The sequence below is a fragment of the Mya arenaria genome, chromosome 17 (genome assembly GCF_026914265.1).
Source record: "Mya arenaria isolate MELC-2E11 chromosome 17, ASM2691426v1".
Classification (NCBI taxonomy): domain Eukaryota; kingdom Metazoa; phylum Mollusca; class Bivalvia; order Myida; family Myidae; genus Mya; species Mya arenaria.
Genome location: NC_069138.1, coordinates 16275871 through 16300875, shown reverse-complemented (window position 1 = coordinate 16300875; position 25005 = coordinate 16275871). Strand labels below are relative to the sequence as shown.

The 25005-nt window shown below is 36.8% G+C and overlaps 1 protein-coding gene across 4 annotated transcripts in view; it reads left to right on the top strand.

Annotated features, from left to right (window-relative positions):
* The window catches only part of LOC128223101 (rap guanine nucleotide exchange factor 1-like), a 61459-nt gene that overhangs the window by 12730 nt on the left and 23724 nt on the right, over window positions 1-25005 (top strand). For 2 of the 4 annotated variants that reach the window (XM_052932353.1, XM_052932352.1), the window contains exons 2-5: window positions 3326-3483; window positions 17074-17246; window positions 17697-17844; window positions 23600-23700. In XM_052932353.1, coding sequence (XP_052788313.1) covers window positions 3326-3483; window positions 17074-17246; window positions 17697-17844; window positions 23600-23700 — 580 coding nt within the window. Of the gene's footprint in view, window positions 1-3325; window positions 3484-5759; window positions 6456-15606; window positions 15737-17073; window positions 17247-17696; window positions 17845-23599; window positions 23701-25005 lie in introns of those variants that run through there. The other 2 variants (XM_052932354.1, XM_052932355.1) reach the window with 2 other exon arrangements.

Here is a 25005-nt window from a genome sequence, read left to right as displayed (position 1 = left end):
CTATGACCTTAAGTTCCCCCTTATCAGTGTATTACTCTAGGACCATAAGTTCCCCCCTTATCAATGTTTTACTCTAGGACCATAGGTTCCCCCCATATCAATGTTTTACTCTAGGACCTTAAGTTCCCCCTTATCAATCTTTTACTCTAGGACCTTAAGTTCCCCCCTTATCAATGTTTTACTCTAGGACCACAAGTTCCCCCTTATCAATGTTTTACTCTAGGACCACAAGTTCCCCCTTATCAATGTTTTACTCTAGGACCATAAGTTCCCCCCTTATCAATGTTTTACTCTAGGACCATAAGTTTTCCCCTTATCCATGTTTTACTCTAGGACCATAAGTTACCCCCTTATCAATGTTTTACTCTAGGACCATTAGTTGTGCTTCAATTTATGTGGTAGTCTATAGTAATATACGTTTTATTTTTATTATTTTGTTTTTTGTTTTTTTTAGGACCATAAGTTGTGCCTCAATTTATGTGGTAGCCTAGGACCATGAGTTGTGCCTCAATTTATGTGGTAGCCTAGGACCATGAGTTGTGCCTCAATTTATGTGGTAGCCTAGGACCATGAGTTGTGCCTCAATTTATGTGGTAGCCTAGGACCATGAGTTGTGCCTCAATTTATGTGGTAGCCTAGGACCATGAGTTGTGCCTTAATTTATGTGGTTGTTAGTACCATGAGTTTCACAGTGTAAATATTCTAATTGCATCATAAACATGCCATATTTTAGAAAAGAATATCAAAATCATGATGCGGAAACCGGATTGCACTATGTTGAAACAAAAGTTGTTTATATTTTAAGATTAAGATATATAATTTAAAAAAGGCTGTGAAGTTTAAGTATGGGGAAATATACCTAAGTGATTCTAACTTCCCCCTGTATTCTTTCCGGCACATTTTGTATCAGCAAAAAATGGCAATCATGAAATCTTTGTTTCTTGTCCTTGGTATTGTGAAAACTTCCTTGGAGGTTTAAATGCTGAGCAGCTGTTGCAGAATTGTTTAAATGAGTGAGGTGATGAGAGGATTTTTGTAGCAATGTTGTGTAATATGTTTTCATATTCAATACAGACATGAATGCATTTCTTGCATATATTAGCTATCTTCGCCATCTGTACGGAACATCTGGTTTTATTGTGGTTTTCTAGAGTAGTTACTGTTGTCAAGGGAGATAAATCTGTAAGTCTTCGTATTTTATGTTGTTGAACTGACAGTAGTTTCCTCCCTTGAAAGTATTTGGCTATTCATGGTTTCCGTATTTCATAAGTGTGTGTACCATCATGTACTTGTACTGAACACACTACAAGTGTATGGGGCTAAGGGGGAGTTCGAGGTGAAGGAGTTGAAATGCTTAGCTTTGGACATAAACAACGCATGTTATCTAGCTTGAGTTTGCAAAAGTCTCAATCACCTTGCGTGACAAAGACTGAAAATAATATTTTGCATCCAGAAAATAAACAGTTTTGAGCTTTGCAGTTTTTTTTAAGTGTCTTTAGCAATACAATTGTATCTAAGCTTAAATTGGAAAATGTCAACATAATTGTAGTAAGTTTCACTAAAATGATAGTATTCTTATTATAAGATTGGTCGAAATAAGCACAAGCCCCCAAGCGCGAGACTTGACAAATGCCTGTTGGGTTTGTTCATTATCCAATAACACAACCCCATGGGCTTGTGGACTCCACTGAGAGGAACATTCTGATTGTATTCATTTCAAATATGTTTATGTCAGTCACCATTTTACAATTATTAAATTGACCAAAACAAGGCTTTCTTAGTATTTGGATCATCTCAAAGGTTTCCCTGTGCATGACTGTAATACTAAGTCATTATTCTTCTTAGTAATTTCCATGATTCAGTCGGCAATCTTGGGTTACCGATCTGCTATTTTTAAAATTTGATTGCAAAGGCCTATAACGGTTACAATTGCATTTTGAGTGAAACTATATTTTGAACCGCCTTGGCCATCAACTTAGGTTGCGAACTAAAATGGTGGAAGGCATTTGTAATTCAGCCACTCTTTTGGATTGGTTCTCGATCACGCAATAAATTGCTTTATAAAGCAGCAACTGATAGATAGATTTAAACTCCCGTTATGTTGTCCTTTAAACATGCTTGATGTAGTATTCATGTAAGAACAAGACGAATTTTGATGCAATACTTCAAAGACGCAGCTGAATAGTTTTTAAGTGTAAATACTTATTTTATCACAATTATAGAACATAAGTTTTTATGTTCATATAAATGATGAAAATAAGCAGGGACGACATGAATTTATATTACCCAGTAAAGCCTATTATAGAGGGTGCCATGTTGTCAGACTGAACCAGGGTTCCAGCTGGCAATCGCCATTGTCGCCAGTTGCGACAAAATCGCAAAAGTGGCGACAACTTTTCAAATTTGGCGAATTTATGGAAACAACAATTAATAAAAAATATATTTTCTTAAAATGACGTAAGCAGTGCCCATGCAGCCTGCATAATAATTAATTCTGTCACTGTCATAAATCAAGCGCATCTGCTGGAGGGACAACAAATCCGATAATTAGGGCAAGCAGTCACGGCTCAGTCAACACCTCGCTAATTATTGCGGAATTTTATTGCTTTCACGGATTACCAATGACATCCTTTAACTTTGATGTCTCTTATTAACAAACAATACTAAAACTTAGCTCAACAGCTTTGTGCAGTAATGTTGCATAATTAACGTGTTAGTTTTAAAAATGCAAATCATAGAATTTTAGGTTTTCGGAAAGACACGTGATATGCAAATTTCGTAATGACGTTTACGCGCTAAAAATAGATTTGCTTTCACGGCCCCCTTAACCCCCCACGAAAAAGTGGTGACAACTTTTTAGACTCTGTGAACATGTTAAAGATCAAATAGAACATGTATCCCGCCACCACCCAAGTACCAGCTAACAGGCATTTAGTTAAAATGACAAGCAAACAATCTTATTGAAAAGGCAGCAAATAGTTTTAATTTAATATATTATTAAACCATCCTGGAAAAAAGAATCTAAATGTGGCCTGGTATTTTAACAAAACTAACAGCAATCAATTGTTATCTTCTGAAATTTAACAAATTGGTACGTGTTTTTATATAAAAGTACTTGACATAAGATTTGGTAATTCCCCCCAACTTTCAGTACAGTCCTCTTCCCAAAAGTAGCTGGAAATAACCCTGAATTGTTGTCCTTCTCAATATATCTAGTAGGTTTTGGTACTCAAGGTTTTCTGTTTGATTTCACTTCTATTCGGGCATGTTCAAAAATGAAGAAATCCTAATTTGGATCACTGTTATCATGACATTTTTCTTTCAGAGCGGTCTGGTTCTCGAATGTTGAAGAAAGTGCACTCGTTTAAGGAGGATGTGAAAGGCCTTATCCGGCGTCGCCCGTCCAATTCCAGTCAACATGGTGGTACCCCGGGAAAACCCAAGATACAGATCAATGGGGGACGCAGTGATAAATCTGATAAAGTAAGATTTTATTGATAGATTTATTGATATTTATGTCCCTCTCCATACTGAGCAGGGGGAGACATATTGTTTTTAGTTTGGATGTCTAATTGTCTGTTCTCTGCCGACAATATGTACGTCACACGTCCTGATTTTCATGGAACTCAGGTCAAATGTTCTCTACATTGAGACGATGTGTGTTCTTAAGGCCAACAGACACAACAAGCTCATGGTTATAATAAAATTTACAGTTCAAGGTAAAAGCCTTAGACTTTGTTTCAAAGATTTTCATGAAACTTGGGCCATAGATTTTGTGTACGCTGTGAACCATAACAAAAAATCGTAACATCGTAAAACATGATTCAAAACGCATGATTTACAAAAATGTCCCATTTATTGGGTTTCTATTCCAAGTCAGACTTTGCTGACTACCTTGAGAATATGACAACATAAACATGTTTGAAAGAACACCATGAAATCAAATACTGTGAAATAGATTGCCTGATACAATGTCAGTTCCCCTGTGTTTTTGTACCAAGCTTTAACACTTGTGTCCATTGTTCGTCTCATTGACACTACCAAACACCAACAATCTTCTCCATGTTTCCCAATGTCAAATCACATGGAACAGAATGAGACAGGCATGGGAGGAGAGATCTATTTTCGTTTCCAAATACAACAGTCCAGTTATCCGTTCATTCATTCATTAAGATTGTCTGTTTCTCAACAGAAATAAGTTGAGGTATTTTCATAGCCTGTGGGTGTCATTGTGTCTGTAGCATGCATTTTTTTACTTTGGCCATAACTCAAGAAGTGTTCCAAATATAATTGAAATGAAACTTGGTACACCTGTTACCAGAGACAGCACCAACATTTACAGCATGGCCCATAACTCTGCTTTTAAGTTACTGTGGAGTTATACCCCTTTTTTCATCTGATAAAACTCCTACCGTTGGCTCTCTGGTTTCTGTTGTGATGTATTTAACACATGACAGTCGTATGATGCATTTTATTTGGGTTATTTTATACAGGTTTTTTGTTATAGAAGTTTAATTGTTCATTATTGATAACAATTAAATTGTTATTTTTAATATTGAACATCCATTTCGGTCTGTTTTTCTTATGATGTAGCTAAGACGAAAAAAATCACCATTAGCGAAGGAAGAATGGTTTTATGTAAGTGATAGTTCAAATTCCAGTATCAAACAGTATATACATGTATTGTGATATACGGTATACACTATTAGTATGACTCCATTCTGATTCTGTTACTCTACATTCATTACTGATGTATGGGAGGGTCGTAGTCTTGTGGATGTCCAAATAGGGACTTTAAGGTACATTACGTTAAATGGTTAGCAAGTAAAATGGTATGGTATATATACAAAACCATATTTTTATATCAGTTTGTAAGGATATTTCTAATGCTGATTTTTTATATGATTTATTGTAGATCTTCAACAAATGATAGTTAATAATGTGGAACACCATGCAGGTCCTGCTATTTATCAATTGAAGTGCTCAGATTTGACAGAATGTACCTCTGGGTTTGACTATTTTAATTGGGATTCTAATTGAAAACAAGTGTAAACTTGCCTTCATATAATTTCTATCAACTAGAAAATTGAAACAAAACATTTGATGTTCTTGTCAAATCTGTAACAGTATAATAAATGTCTTAAAAAAAAATTCATAACATTTCCTAAAGAGTACTTTCAAATTAATGATATGTATGACTGCTAATTGCATGAATACTGATTGTTCTAGCATAAAACATTAAAAGAAAATTGGAAGGATAATTATTTTTCTCTAACTAGGAATCCTACAACATGAGAGCATTGCTTCAAAGGTCAAAAACATGACCCCACCCCTCTCATTTTCTGTTTATCATTCTTTCTAAAAAAAAATCTTAGTGGCACAAAACTTTAAAAGTATTTTGTTTGTCTGCAATTATATGAATATGGAACCATATTTTGCCAGATAAAAGGTCAGCCTGTTTTTATTATATGAAAATTATTTTTGTTTTACACCATAATTATGTTATATAATTGCTTCATCTGGAATAAAATCATGTTCTGTTTCTGGATGTACATGTATAATCTGTTTTAGACTTGAAGAGAATATTACGGAACCACATTATAGATCCACATCCACAAGAAATGATCTATAAGCTATGATCCAGTATCAATACTGCAGTATTCCATCATGGAAGCAGTTTATCAGTATTGTTGAGAACTATTTCATCAGACACTAAGTCATTCTCTAGCATGTACCTTGGACATTTCTAGTCATTATATCTTGGTTTAATCTAAGACTTTATTTTCTAGGTAACTTGAGGAACTAAATGATGTAAAATTGGAAAAAATAGCTAGATTTCAGGGAGAGGAATGAAAATCATTGGTGGATATCAGCTTCATATAGAAGCAGCAGAAAATTAGATTGTTACTGAAGTGACCAACTCTGTTTTATCATCATGAAATAAGTGGATGATAAATTCTGGGAAATAAATAATGATGAGATAGATAGGTCACCCTTGTTGTGAATGGGTGTTAATGGGTTTGATGTTCTTGGCCATTTGTGAGTTTTACAGGGTCAGACTTGTCAATAGTTGTCAAAAATATTGATGGATTATTTGTGTATTTGCCTGAGCAGATTGTGATGGAGTTAGGCAATACACTTCAATAATATGAGGAAAATGTGTGTGTATGTTGACTAGTTACATATTAATATTACTTATTGGATATATTGGGATCATAATTGATATTTATGAATATTCTATTTGTGTGTTAATATATATATATATATACCTTTTCTGTGTAAATTGCTGTGTTTTGAATTTAAAAATAAGACTAAAAATTATCAGAAATGAACCAAAAGGATTAAGATTTTGTGTGAAGTTGTTTGGGTGTTGATCGAGATTAAGTTGTTAATTGTTGTGAAATTTTATGACTTCAATTATGGGGAAAATGCCAAAGAAAGTGGAATACAAGACGGTGAGTTACAGTTTTTATCATAATAAATAAGTGGTTTTAACCGGTATTGACATTTATGAAATACTTCACAAAGACATATTTATTTTATTTGCATTGTATATATATACAAATTGATCTTGGGACAGGACAAAACTGATAACTGTTGTACCAACATCATTTAGGATGTTAAAGATTATTCTCATGCAGTTAGTAATTTGCATTTTTAGTTTGGGTTTTACCTACTCACTCACTGAACAGCAACATGCATTGGGTGTTTAGCAGTTCACTCAATAAACATTAACAAGTATTGGGAGTTTACCAATTCACTCACTGAACAGCAACATGTATGGGGAGTTTACCAAAGTTCTCACTCAATGAACAGCAACAAGTATGGGGAGTTTACCAACTCACTCATTGTACAGCAACAAGTATGGGGAGTTTACCAACTCACTCATTGTACAGCAACAAGCATTGGGAGTTTACCAACTCACTCACTGAATGGCTACAAGTATGGGGAGTTTACCAACTCACTCACTGAATGGCTACAAGTATGGGGAGTTTACCAACTCACTCATTGTACAGCAACAAGAATTGGGAGTTTACCAACTCACTCATTGTACAGCAACAAGCATTGGGAGTTTACCAACTCACTCACTGAATGGCTACAAGTATGGGGAGTTTACCAACTCACTCACTGAATGGCTTCAAGTATGGGGAGTTTACCAACTCACTCACTGAATGGCTACAAGTATGGGGAGTTTACCAACTCACTCATTGTACAGCAACAAGCATTGGGAGTTTACCAACTCACTCATTGTACAGCAACAAGCATTGGGAGTTTACCAACTCACTCACTGAATGGCTACAAGTATGGGGAGTTTACCAACTCACTCAATGAACAGCAACAAGTATGGGGAGTTTACCAACTCACTCATTGTACAGCAACAAGCATTGGGAGTTTACCAACTCACTCACTGAATGGCTACAAGTATGGGGAGTTTACCAACTCACTCATTGAATGGCTACAAGTATGGGGAGTTTACCAACTCACTCATTGAACAGCAACAAGAATTGGGAGTTTACCAACTCTATGCACTCACTGAACATCAACAAGCAGTTTTTGATAATATACAAAAATATTGTTTTCCTAAGGACTGGTGCTTGAAAGATATGTTTCATGTAGAAAGAATGGCATTGTAATATTTTTGGGGGCTATATTTTGGAGATGATCCATACAATTCATATTGGGAATCTCAGTGTAGATGGTAGAAATTAGGGTAAAGAGTGAAACAATTACAGAACATTTACAAGAATATAAGTAAAGGATATACGTAGTGATCAACAATTTAAGCTGCCTATAAGTGAATAGACACATTAACTTTTTCAATTTTTGGCCAAATTGAACCATTTGTTTCCCAAAGATACATTTAAATAGGGTAAAAATTATAATTTGCATTCTTGCAATTTGGGAATATATAGAGCTGAATAAATGAGTAACGTTGGAAACAAAGAAAAGTTAGTTGAGTGACCTGTGATAACAAAAAAGAAGAAAAGAATTCACTCAGTAATGAGATATCTTGATTAAAATCTGTAATCTGTCAGAAGCATGTCAGAAATGGAAAATAAGTTTTTGTTATTAGCTTGGAAAATCTTTTATCAGGAAAACATGATGTGGACATGAAAAAGTAATCAAAATTTTATCTGCTATTTGTGAAGATAATTTTCTAAACCTGTACCAAACCTGTCTGAGGTATAAGCCAAAAGGCTGACTTCAGGCTCAGTAGGAACAACTGAATAATGCTCAGTGTGGTCAGTAGATGTTAAGCTTGTCTTTAACAAATCAAAGTTTCTGTCTGCTTCTACGTTGAATGTGTGTTAGGACCAATTCACACACAACTCTAGGTCTCAGTTGTTTTAGAGGTGGTGAAAAAATGAGGCTCTGTATCTTGGGTTTAGTTTCACCATTGTAGCTGTTGCGGTCACTGTCATGTTTATGTTGGCGGTAATTATAAACCTGACGAATACTCTTAGATTGAGTACATTTTGAACACAATGGGCAATTTGAGAACAGAGATATCTGATTGGTCATTGTAGAAAAAGGACATCTGATTGGTTATTCTAGAACAGGGACATCTGATTGGTCATCCTAGAGCAAGGACATCTGATTGGTCAGCCTAGAACAGGAACATCCAGATGAACAGTTGTCCTAGAACAGGGACATCTGATTGGTCATCCTAGAACAGGGACATCATATTGGTCATCCTAGAACAGGGACATCTGATAGGTCATTCTAAAACAGAGACATCTGATTGGTCAGCTTAGAACAGGGACATCATTCTGTGCTCATTCTGCTCTGTCAATATTTCAGAAATTTCTAGAAAAAAATCATGGATTTTCTCCTAGAAATGAATGATCTGAAGCTGCCATGAACACCTGTTTAAGCATCAGAGATTTCTTGTTTAAATCCTGCATCATCATATCTTGGCCTGACATGATGCAGAACCACCACCCAATTTATATATCCATAATGGCAAGAATTACTAGTTACATGACAACCCTGGACAAACAATTGCATGTGCTTGGATTCAATACATATTTTTATTAATTTATAACTGCTATGACAGAATGGAAGCTCTTGAACAGACAAAATTATATGTATAGAAATTAGGGATGCTAACGAATATTCGATTATTCGAATATTCGATCGAACGTTTAGTATTCGAATGTTAAAATAGGTATTCGAATATTCGATGTTTTTGTTAAATTAATAAACTTTTTGCCTACAACTGTCATCTTCGTCGGTCTTGTTTTTACAACGATGGACCCCTAATGCCATAGGTGTGAACTTGATGACACTATACACGCGTCATATCGGATATATCGCCGGGAACTATAAACAGTCCCCGTAATTTTGCATTTACTGGCTGTTAGACAAGTGAAATAAAACACATTCCAATTATTTTGGGTACATTTAAATGACCATGCCAATTAAGGGTTTAAGAGATCGGCCTTTATACCAATGTTTTGTCTTCACTGCTAATCAAGCTTGGCGATATTGCTCAAATCGCCTTCATGATATGAAGGAAATGTGCTAGTTATGTGCTTTAAACTGTTTCCATGTTTTCAATATAGCGCTCTTGCGTACAAAAATTAACTGTATGGTTTAACGTTTAAGGATATATGTCCTGTATTGTTGTACAATACCTAAGGCAAAAGCGACGTTTAGTCATGGTGTCGTTTTCTATAAATATATTTCGTAAACATCAATCCCAGAACGAGGCTGCAAGTCCCACGTTGGCGCATATCGTCATTTAATCGGGAAAAACGCAATTCCCTGATCTTATTTTGCATTGTTTACAAAAATGAACGTAGAGGAATTGGTACAATTCGGGGTTTTTTTGTTAAAGATATATCGCTTTTTCTTGGAATATATTTTGAAAATGGGGAAATTCAGAGGCTAATTTGTGGAACTATAAGGGTCCGCCGCGTGTACCGAATACGACCAGGAAGGGTAACAGGGCCCCCGCTATTACGTTAGTGAATAATAATAGTTTACTACAATTCTTAAAGGTTCATTTTGGTGTTCGAATATTCGATCGAAAGAATTACCGAATATTCGAATATCACTTTTGCCATTCGTTTGCATCCCTAATAGAAATCAGTTTCCTTATATAAATTGTCATGAACATGAATATGTATTTTGGTTCATCATGAGCATTCATTTCTTGTTCATTTATTTCTCTTTTAATTGATATGGCCTATCTGCCCAAATCTGAATAATCATAACCAATGAATTAATAAATGAAATGTTGTGAAAGTCCTGATCAAACAAACTGTTGAAATAGACAGATTCATAATTGTAAAAAGAGTGGACATATCCATATATTTGCATCATATGACTTTTATTAAAAGTGTGGCATGCATGTGGATCCATGTTATTGCACACATTTCAAGAACCAATATTTTAAGTAATTTTGTGCATACATTGTTAAACAATATTGATCTCCAAAATCCATACTCCCCAATGTGCTTTACAGAACTGGTATTTTGGCCCATGGGGAAACTTGCAGGGAATCCTGTAATGGTTATGGCATTTCTCCAAACCATAATCACTCAGTTTCGATTTCTTTGAAATATGAACGGCTTGTGTCTGGTTGGGATGTAAAATCCTTTATTTACTGATTGATTACCCTGTTTCCAGCTCTTTGAATAATATCTTATTTCTTGAATAAATGTATGAAGATGATTATAAATTCTCCACAAAACATACAGCTTGAATGGTGTTGATATTCATGTCCTCTTATTGTATTGTACCTAATGTCCTCTTTGAAATGCAGATTTGATGTCAGTGTATAATACCTTGAAGCATCAGACTTCAGTTTTTAAATCTGGACATGGGTCAAACTTTAACCGATTGTTTTTATTGGTTAAATCAAGATATGAATTTCTAAGGAATGGTAGAAGTTGAACTGCATAAAAATTCAGATAAAATGAAATCATTTACTTTTTATCGTTGTCACCATTCATTAGATATTCATTTATCTTTGGTTCCATAAATTTTCACTTTTACAATATCCTAAAAAGGGCCTATACAAATAAGGACTGCTTATCAGGAAGTTGGCTGTTGATTATTGATTAACTATCCATGGATTGTGGCATTGATTGGGAGGGCTTATCTGGTTATGGCTATTAGCGAAAGAGTTTAATTAGCTTAAATTAATTTGAATGGTTACTATATTCAGTCCAGTACTGAAAGGATTTATATTGTAAAAAAAATGTTCTTGAAATAAACAAGACATGTGTTGACAATACCAATAACTTTCTTGAATGTTCTGAATTGAAAGACATTTCAGCTAGTTAATTCATACAAACTTACATAATTATACTGATCATGACTTGAAAATGTTTGCTTCATATATCTGAGAAGCAATGACATCACTCTGGCTGAAATATTAAACAATTAAAATGTAGCAACAATTACAAATAGTGGAGGAAGTATTCTGACAAATCATACGGCAGGAATCTTCGTAATGCTGGCAATGTCTATGACTGCTGGTACAGTTCCAACACCAGTTACTAGTTTGTTCAGTGTGAACAAAGCATGTCTTAAGTACAGAAACGCTTGTTATTCAGGTATTTTACGATTTACATAATTTGTCTGGAGTTTGTTTTTTTGCTGTTTACAGACTAACTTTATTCCCAGGAAATGCATTCCTGTATGATTATTAATGCTCTTGTAGTTCCTTTGGGATATGTTGTTTTCAGTTGTGTTCAGCTGTGTTCAGTTGTGTTCAGTTGTGTTCAGTGATGTTTTGTTTTCAGTTGTGTTAAATGATGATTTTGTTTATAGTTCAGTTAAATGATGATTTAGTTTTGGTTGTGTTTGGTGATGTTTTTTCATGAATCTTGCTTTCATCAAATGACTCAAACATTTTTTTGTTGAAACTATTCTATACTATTAGCCTATTTTTGAGTTGAACCCATTATGAAAAATTGGGGAGGGGGCGTTAATACACTCCTATAAAACACTTAATGTATTCAAACACAACACTGTAATTCATTGTTAATTGAGGGATTGTCTGATTTCAAAGTAAAGACCATTTAGGTATTGTACTAAAGTTTCTGTAATATTCAGGTCATTGGGCGTAGTGGTTGTCAAAGTCTTTGGCATTATGGTTGTCAGGGTCTTTGGCATTATGATTGTCAGGGGTTTTGGCATTATGGTTGTCAGGGTCTTTGGCATTGTGGTTGTCAGGGTCTTTGGCATTGTGGTTGTCAGGGTCTTGAGCATTGTTGTTGTTAGTGGGTCTTGGGCATTGTTGTTGTCAGGGTCTTAGGTGATGTTGTTGTCGGGGTCTTGGGTGTTGTTGTTGTCAGGGTCTTTGGCATTGTAGTTTTCAGGGTCTTGGGCATTGTGGTTGTCAGACTCTTGGGCATTGTTGTTGTCAGGATCTTGGGTGTTGTTGGTGTCAGTGTCTTGGGCATTGTGGTTGTCAGGGTCTTGGGCATTGTTGTTGTCAGGGTCTTGGGCATTGTTGTTGTCAGGATCTTGGTTGTTGTTGGTGTCAGGGTCTTGGGCATTGTGGTTGTCAGGGTTTTGGGCATTGTTGTTGTCAGGGTCTTGGGCATTGTGGTTGTCAGGGTCTTGGGCTTTGTGGTTGTCAGGGTCTTGGGCATTGTTGTTGTCAGGGTCTTGGGCATTGTGGTTTTCAGGGTCTTGGGCATTGTTGTTGTCAGGATCTTGGGTGTTGTTGGTGTCAGGGTCTTTGGCATTGTTGTCATCAGGGTCTTGGGCATTGTGGTTGTCAGGGTCTTGGGCATTGTGGTTGTCAGGGTTTTGGGTATTGTTGTTGTCAGGGTCTTGGGCATTGTGGTTGTCAGGGTCTTGGGCATTGTGGTTGTAAGGGTCTTGGGCATTGTTGTTGTCAGGGTCTTGGCCATTGTGGTTGTCAGGATCTTGGGCGTTGTGGTTGTCAGGGTCTTGGGCATTGTGGTTGTCAGGGTATTGGGTGTTGTGGTTGTCAGGGTCTTGGGCTTTGTGGTTGTCAGGGTCTTGAGCTCTGTGGTTGCCAAGGTCTTGGGCATTGTGGTTGTCAGGGTCTTGGGCTTTGTGGTTGTCAGGGTCTTGGGCTTTGTGGTTGTCAAGGTCTTGGGCTTTGTGGTTGTCAGGGTCTTGGGCATTGTGGTTGTCAATATCTTGGGCTTTGTGGTTGTAAGGGTATTGGGCTTTGTGGTTTTCAGGATCTTGGGCATTGTTGTTGTCAGGGTCTTGGGCATTGTGGTTATCAGGGTCTTGAGCTCTGTGGTTGTCAAGGTCTTGGGTGTTGTGGTTGTCAGGGTCTTGGGCTTTGTGGTTGTCAGGGTCTTGAGCTCTGTGGTTGTCAAGGTCTTGGGCATTCTGGTTGTCAGGGTCTTGGGTGTTGTGGTTGTCAGGGTCTTGGGCTTTGTGGTTGTCAGGGTCTTGGGTGTTGTGGTTGTCAAGGTTTTGGGCATTGTGGTTGTCAGGGTCTTGGGTGTTGTGGTTGTCAGGGTCTTGGGCTTTGTGGTTGTCAAGGTCTTGGGCTTTGTGGTTGTCAAGGTATTGGGCTTTGTGGTTGTCAAGGTCTTGGGTTTTGTGGTTGTCAAGGTCTTGGGCTTTGTGGTTGTCAAGGTCTTGGGCTTTGTGGTTGTCAAGGTCTTGGGCTTTGTGGTTGTCAAGGTCTTGGGCTTTGTGGTTGTCAGGGTCTTGGGCTTTGTGGTTGTCAGGGTCTTGAGCTTAGTGGTTGTTAGGGTCTTGGGCTTTGTGGTTGTCAAGGTCTTGGGCTTTGTGGTTGTCAGGGTCTTGGGCATTGTGGTTGTCAGGGTCTTGGGCTTTGTGGTTGTCAGGGTCTTGGGCATTGTGGTTGTCAATATCTTGGGCTTTGTGGTTGTAAGGGTATTGGGCTTTGTGGTTGTCAAGATCATGGGCTTTGTTGTATCAAAACATAAACCATGGCCACATAACACTAAAACTGTTAAAGATATTAAATGAAGTTAAAATATATATGCTCCTTTTTCAGCCGAAAAACAGCAGATGAGCACTGGTATTGCTCTGCATGATTTAGCATGATCAGTTAATCTACTGGTTATGTTCTAACTTTTTATAGGGACATTTGCTAAAATGACAAATCAGTTCAAAATTAGGTAGGACAACCATAAATCTGTTAAGATTACAGAAAGCAAAATCTTACAATGTTTCTGGTACTAATACTAAAAAGCCCTCTTTCAGACTTAGGGTGTACATTGTGAGGTCATGCATTCAGTCTATGGGGCCTGGGGTTTTATTGGTTAATCAGTTTATAGTGCCCTTAAACTGATTTCAACTTGCCTTATACGTAAATCGGTTAATAATCTTAAATTTACTTAAATCAGTTCATACTTAAATTGGTTGGTTTACTGAAGTTGGTCATTTTTTATGTATATATGCCAGGGTAAGGGATTGTGTTCTTTTAAATGTGAATTTTTTATTGTTGTAAATCTTCATTTAATGCACATATTAATAAATCATATGAATGTCCTATAAAAAGCTCAAGTCGGTGACTCAGAAAAGAAATGTTCTGCTTAAATAACTGTCTGCCTTATTCTGTCCTTGTATGATGAGTAATCACCAAAATAACCAGTCTCTCTGTTTAGCATGACAGGAATTGGAGCACTAATATGATTGAACTCTTTCTGGGTGACTCAGAAGATTCCATGTCATAGGTGGCAGTATCAGTCAAAAATTGGGAACAACAATGATAGCATTGTATCCCTCAAAGGCATTCAACAGCTATGACTGATCATACAACCACTTATATGTTTCATTAACTTCAAAGAAAATAATGTAGGTCAATATCCAGATTTCATAGAGGTATTTTGGCGAAACATATTTAATCACTGGTACATGCAGTTTCTGGTATTATTTTGTGTGTAATTAGCTTATACATAATTGTAAGTTATAATCAAGGGTCAAATAAAAGTTACTGTAACCCAGTGGAATAAATCTTTTCAGCACAAGCCTGGGTAATGATTCTTTCAAACACAAGTGGGTGACGTGTAATGAATCATTTCAAACGTAAGCTTACGTTAAGATTCGTTTCAAACTAAAGCATGTGTAATGAGATGTTTCAAAACATAACACACGGGTGACATGTATTGAATCGTTTCAAACATAAGGGCATAATAATGAATCATCTCAAACACAAGCGTGTAATGAATCGTTTCAAACAAAATTGTTGCAAAGTGGGTGTAGTGAATATTTTGTACCATTGTCATAATTGCAACCTTACCATACATTTTTGTTTTGAAAATGTTGTTGAAAATTATCTGCACACTTCTTTTTGCATGGTAAGTTTTCTTAAATAAGCTCACCCCCCCAGCTGTGTAAAACAGAATACATAACAAAAACAAAAATGCCAATATGGGACAGATTTGTTAATAAACTTTATTATGATTATTGCACAAGTTCAATTTCTTATAAATGGTGTGACCGAAATAGATAAAATACTTGAGGGAGACCACTAAGCATCTATTAAATTGCAACTACTTAATAACTACTTGAACAAGATGTTAGAAAATGCACTTTACTAATGGCTATAGAATTTCACCCCTTAACCATAGGCCACTTGTTAGCCGAAATAACAACCACCTTACTATTTCATTTCCCACAGTGCAAGTTATTTAACACATCTGTTTAAAACTCAGTTCGTTTTCTTTGTTAAAAAAAGCACAAAATTTGTTAAATTAATATTTACGGTATTATTAATCTGAAAAAAATGGATACTAACAACTTTCTCAGTAGACAGGTATATATGGATCAGTTTTAAAATGTTGATAGTTAAAAAAATGTTTTTCTAGTCACAATTTGTTCCTGTTAATGACATAATGCATTGGTATGATGTAATAGTTACTGGAGCCACTAAATGAGGCAGTGAAATTATACACAAACAGTGCCAAGAAGAGTTATGTGTTATTTGTACCATGTTTACAGTGTTTCTTTGTTTTCGTCTAGACATTAATGCCAATATCTGAATGTGAAACAAATATGGGGAGCTTAACCATGCTATTAGTAGCGTGCAAGTAATTTACAGGCAATTTCATACTCATTCTAGATTTATAATGTTGTCCTTGACCATATGGTACAAAACAGTTATTTCACCTTACACAACTAGTTACTGAAATTATACAAGTCACACTCATTGTGTATAATTTCACTTACTGTGGTAATGGGTGCCACAAGTAAGTTTAACTTCAATCCTGATGATTAGGTGTTGTGACTGTATCATATGTCACTTACAAGTAGCTTGCATATTAATTAGAATAAAGAAAATAGTAATTTCTACTGTTCTGATATGTAACTTTACTCGCTACACAAGTTATTGAAGATATACACAAGCACATCGAGAGTTGTATAATTTCAAGGGTTGTGGGTGATATAATTATGTTAAATAACTAGCATTCATAGAACTGAAGAGCCTTTTAATTCATCTGCAGGAAACATTTAATAGCTTGACAACGCTCTGCCTTCTTAGGAATAAAACACTCTCCAACACAATTTAAGAATATATATATATACTGGTATGTTCTAAGGCTTTTCAGCCCTCTGTAGCTCCTTATCCCTGACAAATGCACCATGAAATTTGCAATTTTCTACAGAATGTCTTTAGTGAATTAATCTGTACTCATATCTTCACTGTAATTGATTAGCTTGTCTGTTTTCCAAAAATCAGAGATATCTGTTACACTGTGCTCTCAGTTGGCAGCAGTGCAGTTGTCCTTTACTGTAACTCATTCAGTTAAGGTTACAGACTACTAATTAATGTCCTTTTACATTTCAATGTAAAAAGGCTAACTTCAGACTGGTACAAATGTAATTACTTGCTTTTCATGTTTATAATAACAATACATTTCCTTAACATCAAATTGATTTAAGCTATAAAAATGATATGACATATATAGTGAGAAACGGTTCACTCCCTTTGAAGCTAAGCACCATAATCCTGATAACTACCTTATATTATACATGATAGGGAACAATCAATAGTATATATGTACATGATCCTCATTGTATATTGGCTGATTAATGTTCATACATGCTCATCTGTATTCATATTTAACCACATGACTATTTTTATTGTTTCAGGACCTTCAAAAGCTACAGACAGAGGTGGATAACGTATATCGGACCCTGAAGTACATAGAGGCCGTTATAAACCAGGAGAAAGTACAGATTGTTCCCAACACTGCCACGGTCGTGCTGGATACGGTCAACGATGTTTTCCTAATCCTCAACAACTTCTTTATGACACAGGATAGGTAAGTTATTATGGTGGGGATTAAGGTATTAAAAACATTTTGTTGTCATGTTGTATGACCATTGTCGGAACCCTCTCATCTAAATCGATATTTCACTTATACAAAACAAATCACATAAAAAAAACAAGTTATGATGCCAAGAAATTGGGTTACTATGCCGTTCAAGTGTGGGCTTGCCTAGTAGTATACTAGGTGCCTGCTCTCCTCCAGGAGATTCTTGGCTCAAGCTCCGTCAAATAATTTGTGGGTTGCCTTTTCCTTTTAAAAAAACTTATAAATAGATTGTCAGCATAAGGCCTAATGCTATTAAAGTTAGATTATAACTGTTGGATAAATTATTAAACAATTATTTTTAAGGCTAAGAAGTAATCCTCAAATTAATTTCTCCACATTTCAGTCTCCTTAAATGAAAGCTTATAATAACTTTTAATGACTGTAATTCTATTTTAGCACGACCCTGACCTCAAGACACAATAAAGTATGCCAAAGCCTTGCTCACTTTATAAAATGGGCGGACGACCTTCTGTTACAAGGTCACAAAGCCCTGAACAAGGACAGCGCACATACGCTGATAACCGCACTTTCTGATGGAATGGAGGTAAGAAGAAAAGAATGGAGTGAATTTGTTCATATAATTCTGTATTTCTTTGAAGCAAGTTGAGGTACTGTCATTTATAAATATTTACACCTCAACTTCCATACCCTAAATGAACTGCCTTTCGGCAATTGCGTTTATCAATCAATGAACGCAACATCTTCGGATATGTGAACATTTTTATGCCCCCGGAGGTGGGCATATTAAAATCGCACCGTCCGTCCGTCCGGGTCTGTAACTTTACCTTGTATGGACAGATTTTAAAATAACTTGCCACATGTGTTCCACATACCAAGACGACGTGTGGCGTGCAAGACCCGTGTCTCTACCTCAAAGGTCAAGGTCACACTTAGTGTTTATTCACAATGGAGTGCTGCATATAAAGACATAGAGTATAGGTTGTCGTGTCCGGGCTGTAACTTTCTCTTGTATGGTCAGATTTTAAAATAACTTGCCACATGTGTACCACATACCAAGACGACGTGTCGCGTGCAAGACCCGTGTCCCTAGCTCAAAGGTCAAGGTCACACTTAGTGTTTATTCACAATGGAGTGCTGCATATAAGGACATAGAGTATAGTTTGTCATGTCCGGGCTGTAACTTTCCCTTGTATGGACAGATTTTAAAATAACTTGCCAAATGTGTTCCACATACCAAGACGACGTGTCGCGTGCAAGACCCGTGTCCCTACCTCAAAGGTCAAGGTCACACTTAGTGTTTATTTACAATGGAGTGCTGCATATAAGGACATAGAGTATAGGTTGTTGTGTCCGGGCTGTAACTTTCTCTTGTAAGGTCAGATTTTAAAATAACTTGCCACATGTGTTCCACATACCAAGACGACATGTCGCGTGCAAGACCCGTGTCCCTACCTCAAAGGTCAAGGTCACACTTAGTGTTTATTCACAATGGAGTGTTGCGTATAAGGACATAGAGTATAGGTTGTCGTGTCCGGGCTGTAACTTTCTCTTGTAAGGACAGATTTTAAAATAACTTGCCACATGTGTTTCACATACCAAGACGACGTGTCGTGTGCAAGACCCGTGTCCCTACCTCAAAGGTCAAGGTCACACATAGTGTTTATTCACAATGGAGTGCTGCATATAAGGACATAGAGTATAGGTTGTCGTGTCCGGGCTGTAACTTTCCCTTGTATGGACAGATTTTAAAATAACTTGCCACATGTGTTCCACATACCAAGACGACGTGTCGCGTGCAAGACCCCTGTCCCTACCTCAAAGGTCAAGGTCACACTTAGTGTTTATTCACAATGGAGTGCTGCATACAAGGACATAGGGTACAGGTTGTCGTGTCCGGGCTGTAACTTTCCCTTGTATGGACAGATATTAAAATAACTTGCTACATGTGTTCCACATACGAAGACGACGTGTCCTGTGCAAGACCCATGTCCCTACCTCTAAGGTGAAAGATACACTAAGTGTTTATTCACAAGGGAATTCTGAATATAAGGACATAACAGTGTAGGTTGTCAAGTATGGGTGTTTTTATTTTATGTTCAGAGTAAATTTAAAATAACTTGCCATATGTATTTGACACATAAAGGCAAGATCAACTTTTCATGTACTGACCTTGTTCGTAGGTCAATGTCACATTCGGGGGCATTCGTCACATACTGTGACAGCTCTTGTTGATCTTGTTATTGTTTGTATTGTGTCAGCAGGTGCCGTAAAATATAAACAGTTTAGAAAGTGCTAAATTATGATATGTTAAATGTATCGTTGCCATAAGTGTTTCAATTTTACGTTGAAAAGTGATTTTAAGTGGTTAATCTTTTCCCGCGTTATTGTGACGTCATATGATAAAACGTTTCCGGTTACAGTCAGGTCGTTCTATTTACAGAATGGGTAAGAAAGGATTACTGAAAGATTTTCTTAAATGAAATAAAGTATTTTTTTATCAATTCTTGAATGAAATAATTCACTATTGGTGTAAATATAAGTAATAAATTGTGGGATTGATGTCATAATGGGGGTATGAACACAGTTGGGCTGGCCTCAGTGTGTGGAGTCCTTCATTACTTAACTGCACATATGTTCAGTGCTATAAAACCTCTACAAAGCTTATGTGACATGTTCGACACTGCAACATAAAATAAATCTTATTACCTAAAATTTTTAACTGGTGCACTTTCTATGGGTAGTCTTAACTGAAAACAAACAAGTGTATTTGAGGGAAACCACCCAACTTTAAACTAAAAGCTTAACACTGTTTGAAAAAATCCATGTTGATGTAAGCAGGCATTGTCTTGGAAATGCTTAGACTAGCAGTTTGGCATTACTCGTTCAAGGTAACATTTATTTGAAGAACTTCTATCTGGCTAGCTTCACAGATATTTGTAGGCAGACTTTAATTAAAACTCTGGATCAATTCTGCGTTTATCCAGCTGCAATTGTTTGTATAGAGGAAATGTTATTGGTGCAGTATACTGATACAGAGATATCTTGCTTTAAAGTGAGAAGTAGGAAGTTGGTGGGCGTTCCCAGGGAGGAGAAGATACAATTTTTATTTCAATTTATTTAGTCATGCTGTTTAATACAATGTATTTGTTGAACTCGGTAAATTGCGGAAGATATCTGGTTGCAGTGCACTTATAACTATTATTATAAGAGTTGTGTAACAATGTATTGCCGCTCATGGACCCTCAAGTACACGATATGACTGAAGTGGAACTGCTTTTGTCAAGAGTTAACAACTTATGCTCTGTTTAGCCCGGTTATATGGTATTTATTTTTAGGCATCATGACTCAGATTTTCATCAAGTTTTGTCATCATTTCTCAGGTATTCAAGTTTTGTCATCTTGTCTCGGGTATTCAAGTTTTGTCATCATGTCTCAAGTATTCAAGGTTTGTCATTATGTCTCAGGTATTCAAGTTTTGTCATCTTGTCTCGGGTATTCAAGTTTTGTCATCTTGTCTCAGGTATTCAAGTTTTGTCATCATGTCTCGGGTATTCAAGTTTTGTCATCATGTCTCAGGTATTCAAGGTTTGTCATTATGTCTAGGGTATTCAAGTTTTGTCATCTTGTCTCAGGTATTCAAGTTTTGTCATCTTGTCTTAGGTATTCAAGTTTTATCATCATGTCTTGGGTATTCAAGTTTTGTCATCTTGTCTCAGGTATTCAAGGTTCATCATAATGTCTCAGGTATTCAAGTTTTGTCATCAATCTTGTCTCAGGTATTCAAGTTTTGTCATCATGTCTCAGGTATTCAAGTTTTGTCATCATGTCTCAAGTATTCAATGTTTGTCATTATGTCTCAGGTATTCAAGTTTTGTCATCATGTCTCAGGTATTCAAGTTTTGTCAACAGTCTTGTCTCAGGTATTCAAGGTTTGTCATCATGTCTCAGGTATTCAAGGTTCGTCATTATGTCTCAGGTATTCAAGGTTTGTCATCATGTCTCAGGTATTCAAGGTTCGTCATTATGTCTCAGGTATTCAAGGTTTGTCATCATGTCTCAGGTATTCAAGTTTCGTCATTATGTCTCAGGTATTCAAGTTTTGTCATCAGTCTTGTCTCAGGTATTCAAGGTTCATCATCAGTCTTGTCTCAGGTATTCAAGGTTTGTCATCAGTCTTGTCTCAGGTATTCAAGGTTCGTCATCAGTCTTGTCTCAGGTATTCAAGTTTTGTCATCAGTCTTGTCTCAGATATTCAAGGTTCGTCATCATGTCTCAGGTATTCAAGGTTTGTCATCAGTCTTGTCTCAGGTATTCAAGGTTTGTCATCATGTCTCAGGTATTCAAGTTTTGTCATCAGTCTTGTCTCAGGTATTCAAGGTTTGTCATCAGTCTTTTCTCAGGTATTCAAGGTTTGTCATCAGTCTTGTCTCAGGTATTCAAGGTTTGTCATCAGTCTTGTCTCAGGTATTCAAGGTTTGTCATCATGTCTCAGGTATTCAAGGTTTGTCATCATGTCTCAGGTATTCAAGTTTTGTCATCAGTCTTGTCTCAGGTATTCAAGGTTTGTCATCATGTCTCAAGTATTCAAGTTTTGTCATCAGTCTTGTCTCAGGTATTCAAGGTTTGTCATCAGTCTTGTCTCAGGTATTCAAGGTTTGTCATCAGTCTTGTCTCAGGTATTCAAGGTTTGTCATCAGTCTTGTCTCAGGTATTCAAGGTTTGTCATTAGTCTTGTCTCAGGTATTCAAGGTTTGTCATCATGTCTCAGGTATTCAAGGTTTGTCATCAATCTTGTCTCAGGTATTCAAGGTTTGTCATCAGTCTTGTCTCAGGTATTCAAGGTTTGTCATCATGTCTCAGGTATTCAAGGTTTGTCATCAGTCTTGTCTCAGGTATTCAAGGTTTGTCATCAGTCTTGTCTCAGGTATTCAAGGTTTGTCATCAGTCTTGTCTCAGGTATTCAAGGTTTGTCATCAGTCATGTCTCAGGTATTCAAGGTTTGTCATCAGTCTTGTCTCAGGTATTCAAGGTTTGTCATCAGTCTTGTCTCAGGTATTCAAGGTTTGTCATCATGTCTCAGGTATTCAAGTTTTGTCATCAATCTTGTCTCAGGTATTCAAGGTTTGTCATCATGTCTCAGGTATTCAAGGTTTGTCATCAGTCTTGTCTCAGGTATTCAAGGTTTGTCATCAGTCTTTTCTCAGGTATTCAAGGTTTGTCATCAGTCTTGTCTCAGGTATTCAAGGTTTGTCATCATGTCTCAGGTATTCAAGGTTTGTCATCAGTCTTGTCTCAGGTATTCAAGGTTTGTCATCAGTCTTGTCTCAGGTATTCAAGGTTTGTCATCATGTCTCAGGTATTCAAGGTTTGTCATCAGTCTTGTCTCAGGTATTCAAGGTTTGTCATCAGTCTTGTCTCAGGTATTCAAGGTTCGTCATCATGTCTCAGGTATTCAAGGTTTGTCATCAGTCTTGTCTCAGGTATTCAAGGTTTGTCATCAGTCTTGTCTCAGGTATTCAAGGTTCGTCATCATGTCTCAGGTATTCAAGGTTTGTCATCATGTCTCAGGTATTCAAGGTTCGTCATCATGTCTCAGGTATTCAAGGTTTGTCATCATGTCTCAGGTATTCAAGGTTCGTCATCATGTCTCAGGTATTCAAGGTTTGTCATCATGTCTCAGGTATTCAAGGTTCGTCATCATGTCTCAGGTATTCAAGGTTTGTCATCATGTCTCAGGTATTCAAGGTTTGTCATCATGTCTCAGGTATTCAAGGTTTGTCATCATGTCTCAGGTATTCAAGGTTTGTCATCATGTCTCAGGTATTCAAGGTTTGTCATCATGTCTCAGGTATTCAAGGTTTGTCATCATGTCTCAGGTATTCAAGGTTTGTCATCATGTCTCAGGTATTCAAGGTTTGTCATCATGTCTCAGGTATTCAAGGTTCGTCATCATGTCTCAGGTATTCAAGGTTCGTCATCATGTCTCAGGTATTCAAGGTTCGTCATCATGTCTCAGGTATTCAAGGTTCGTCATCATGTCTCAGGTATTCAAGGTTCGTCATCATGTCTCAGGTATTCAAGGTTCGTCATCATGTCTCAGGTATTCAAGGTTTGTCATCATGTCTCAGGTATTCAAGGTTTGTCATCATGTCTCAGGTACATGATTGCATGCTATAATTATCTTGGAAGGAGAATGTTATTTTCTGGGGCAACTTCAAAATTCAACAAAACTGCACAGCTGTATGGTATTGTTTTTATGGGAAGATGGCTGCTAAAATATGGTTTAAAACACTATTAATCTTATTCATTTTTATAAAATAAGTTGTTACCATTTTCAGGAGTTGTACGAGCTATGCCTTGACAAATGGGAAGATCGCCACAGCCACACCCAGTCACCACAAAAATCACCAAAATCTCCTATTCTACCAAAGAGCCCCAGGTAGGAGGGTGTGATCATTGGATATTTCTATGTTTTATGGACATTTCTTTCAGCAAGAACTATTTCCAGATGTTCCCATAAGTGCCTACCAAATTAGGATGGTTTTGGGGCTTTGTGAACATGGAAAATTATGCCAATTTAATGATTTAATAACGAATATACAGTTCTCACCCTTAATATTAACAATACACTGTTTCAGAGATCTTGTTTTTATACGCCTGTTTTAAAACAAAGGAGGGTATAATAATTTTTCCTGCAGCGTTCAGGCGGGCGAGCTGGTAGCACCCAATATGTTGTCCGCTCAATAACTTTAGAAGCCTTTTTGTGTCGCCTGAAAAGACGACATATAGGGGTTACTTTTGTCGGCGGCGGTGGCGTCGGCGGCGGTGGGGTCGGCGGCGGCGGCGTCCGCGTCCCATTTTTGCTTGTCCGGGGTATATCTCCTAAACTATTAGTGGTATCAACTTGAAACTTCATATGTACATAGATCTAATTGAGGGCAAGTGCAGTGCACAAGAACTGTTGCTCTTGCTTCCATATATTTTAGAGTTATTGCCCTTTGTTATTTTTCATGCTTAAAGTTTTGTCCGGGGCATATCTTGTACAATATAAGAGTAATCAACTTGAAACTTCATATGTAGATAGATCTCATGGAGGGCAAGTGCAGTGCACAATAACAGTAACTCTTGCTTTCTTAGTTTTAAAATTATTGCCCTTTGTTAATTTTCATGCTTAAAGTTTTGTCCGGGGCATATCTTAATGAATATAAGAGGTATCAACTTGAAACTTCATAGCTAGATAGATCTCATTGAGGGCAAGTGCAGTGCACAATAACAGTAACTCTTGCTTTCTTAGTTTTAAAGTTATTGCCCTTTGTTAATTTTCATGCTTAAAGTTTTGTCCGGGGCATATCTTGAAGAATATAAGAGGTATCAACTTGAAACTTCATAGCTAGATAGATCTCATTGAGGGCAAGTGCAGTGCACAAGAACCGTTACTCTTGCTGCCATAGTTTTAGAGTTATTGCCCTTTGTTAATTTTCTTGCTTAGGTTTTGTCCGTGGCATATCTCGTAAACTATAGGAGGTTTCAACCTGAAACTTATTCCGTACGTATATCTGATTGAGGGTTCAAATGCCACCTACACTTGAAAGTTAAATGGCAACATCATTGTCTATAAATGAATAAAATACCAATCTAACAGCTATAATGTCGACAGTAAATAATTCGTCAGGCGACACATCCGACTCGCGGAGTTCTAGTACAAATCATAATAATATATTGGACAAGTTTGATAACCAGCCAT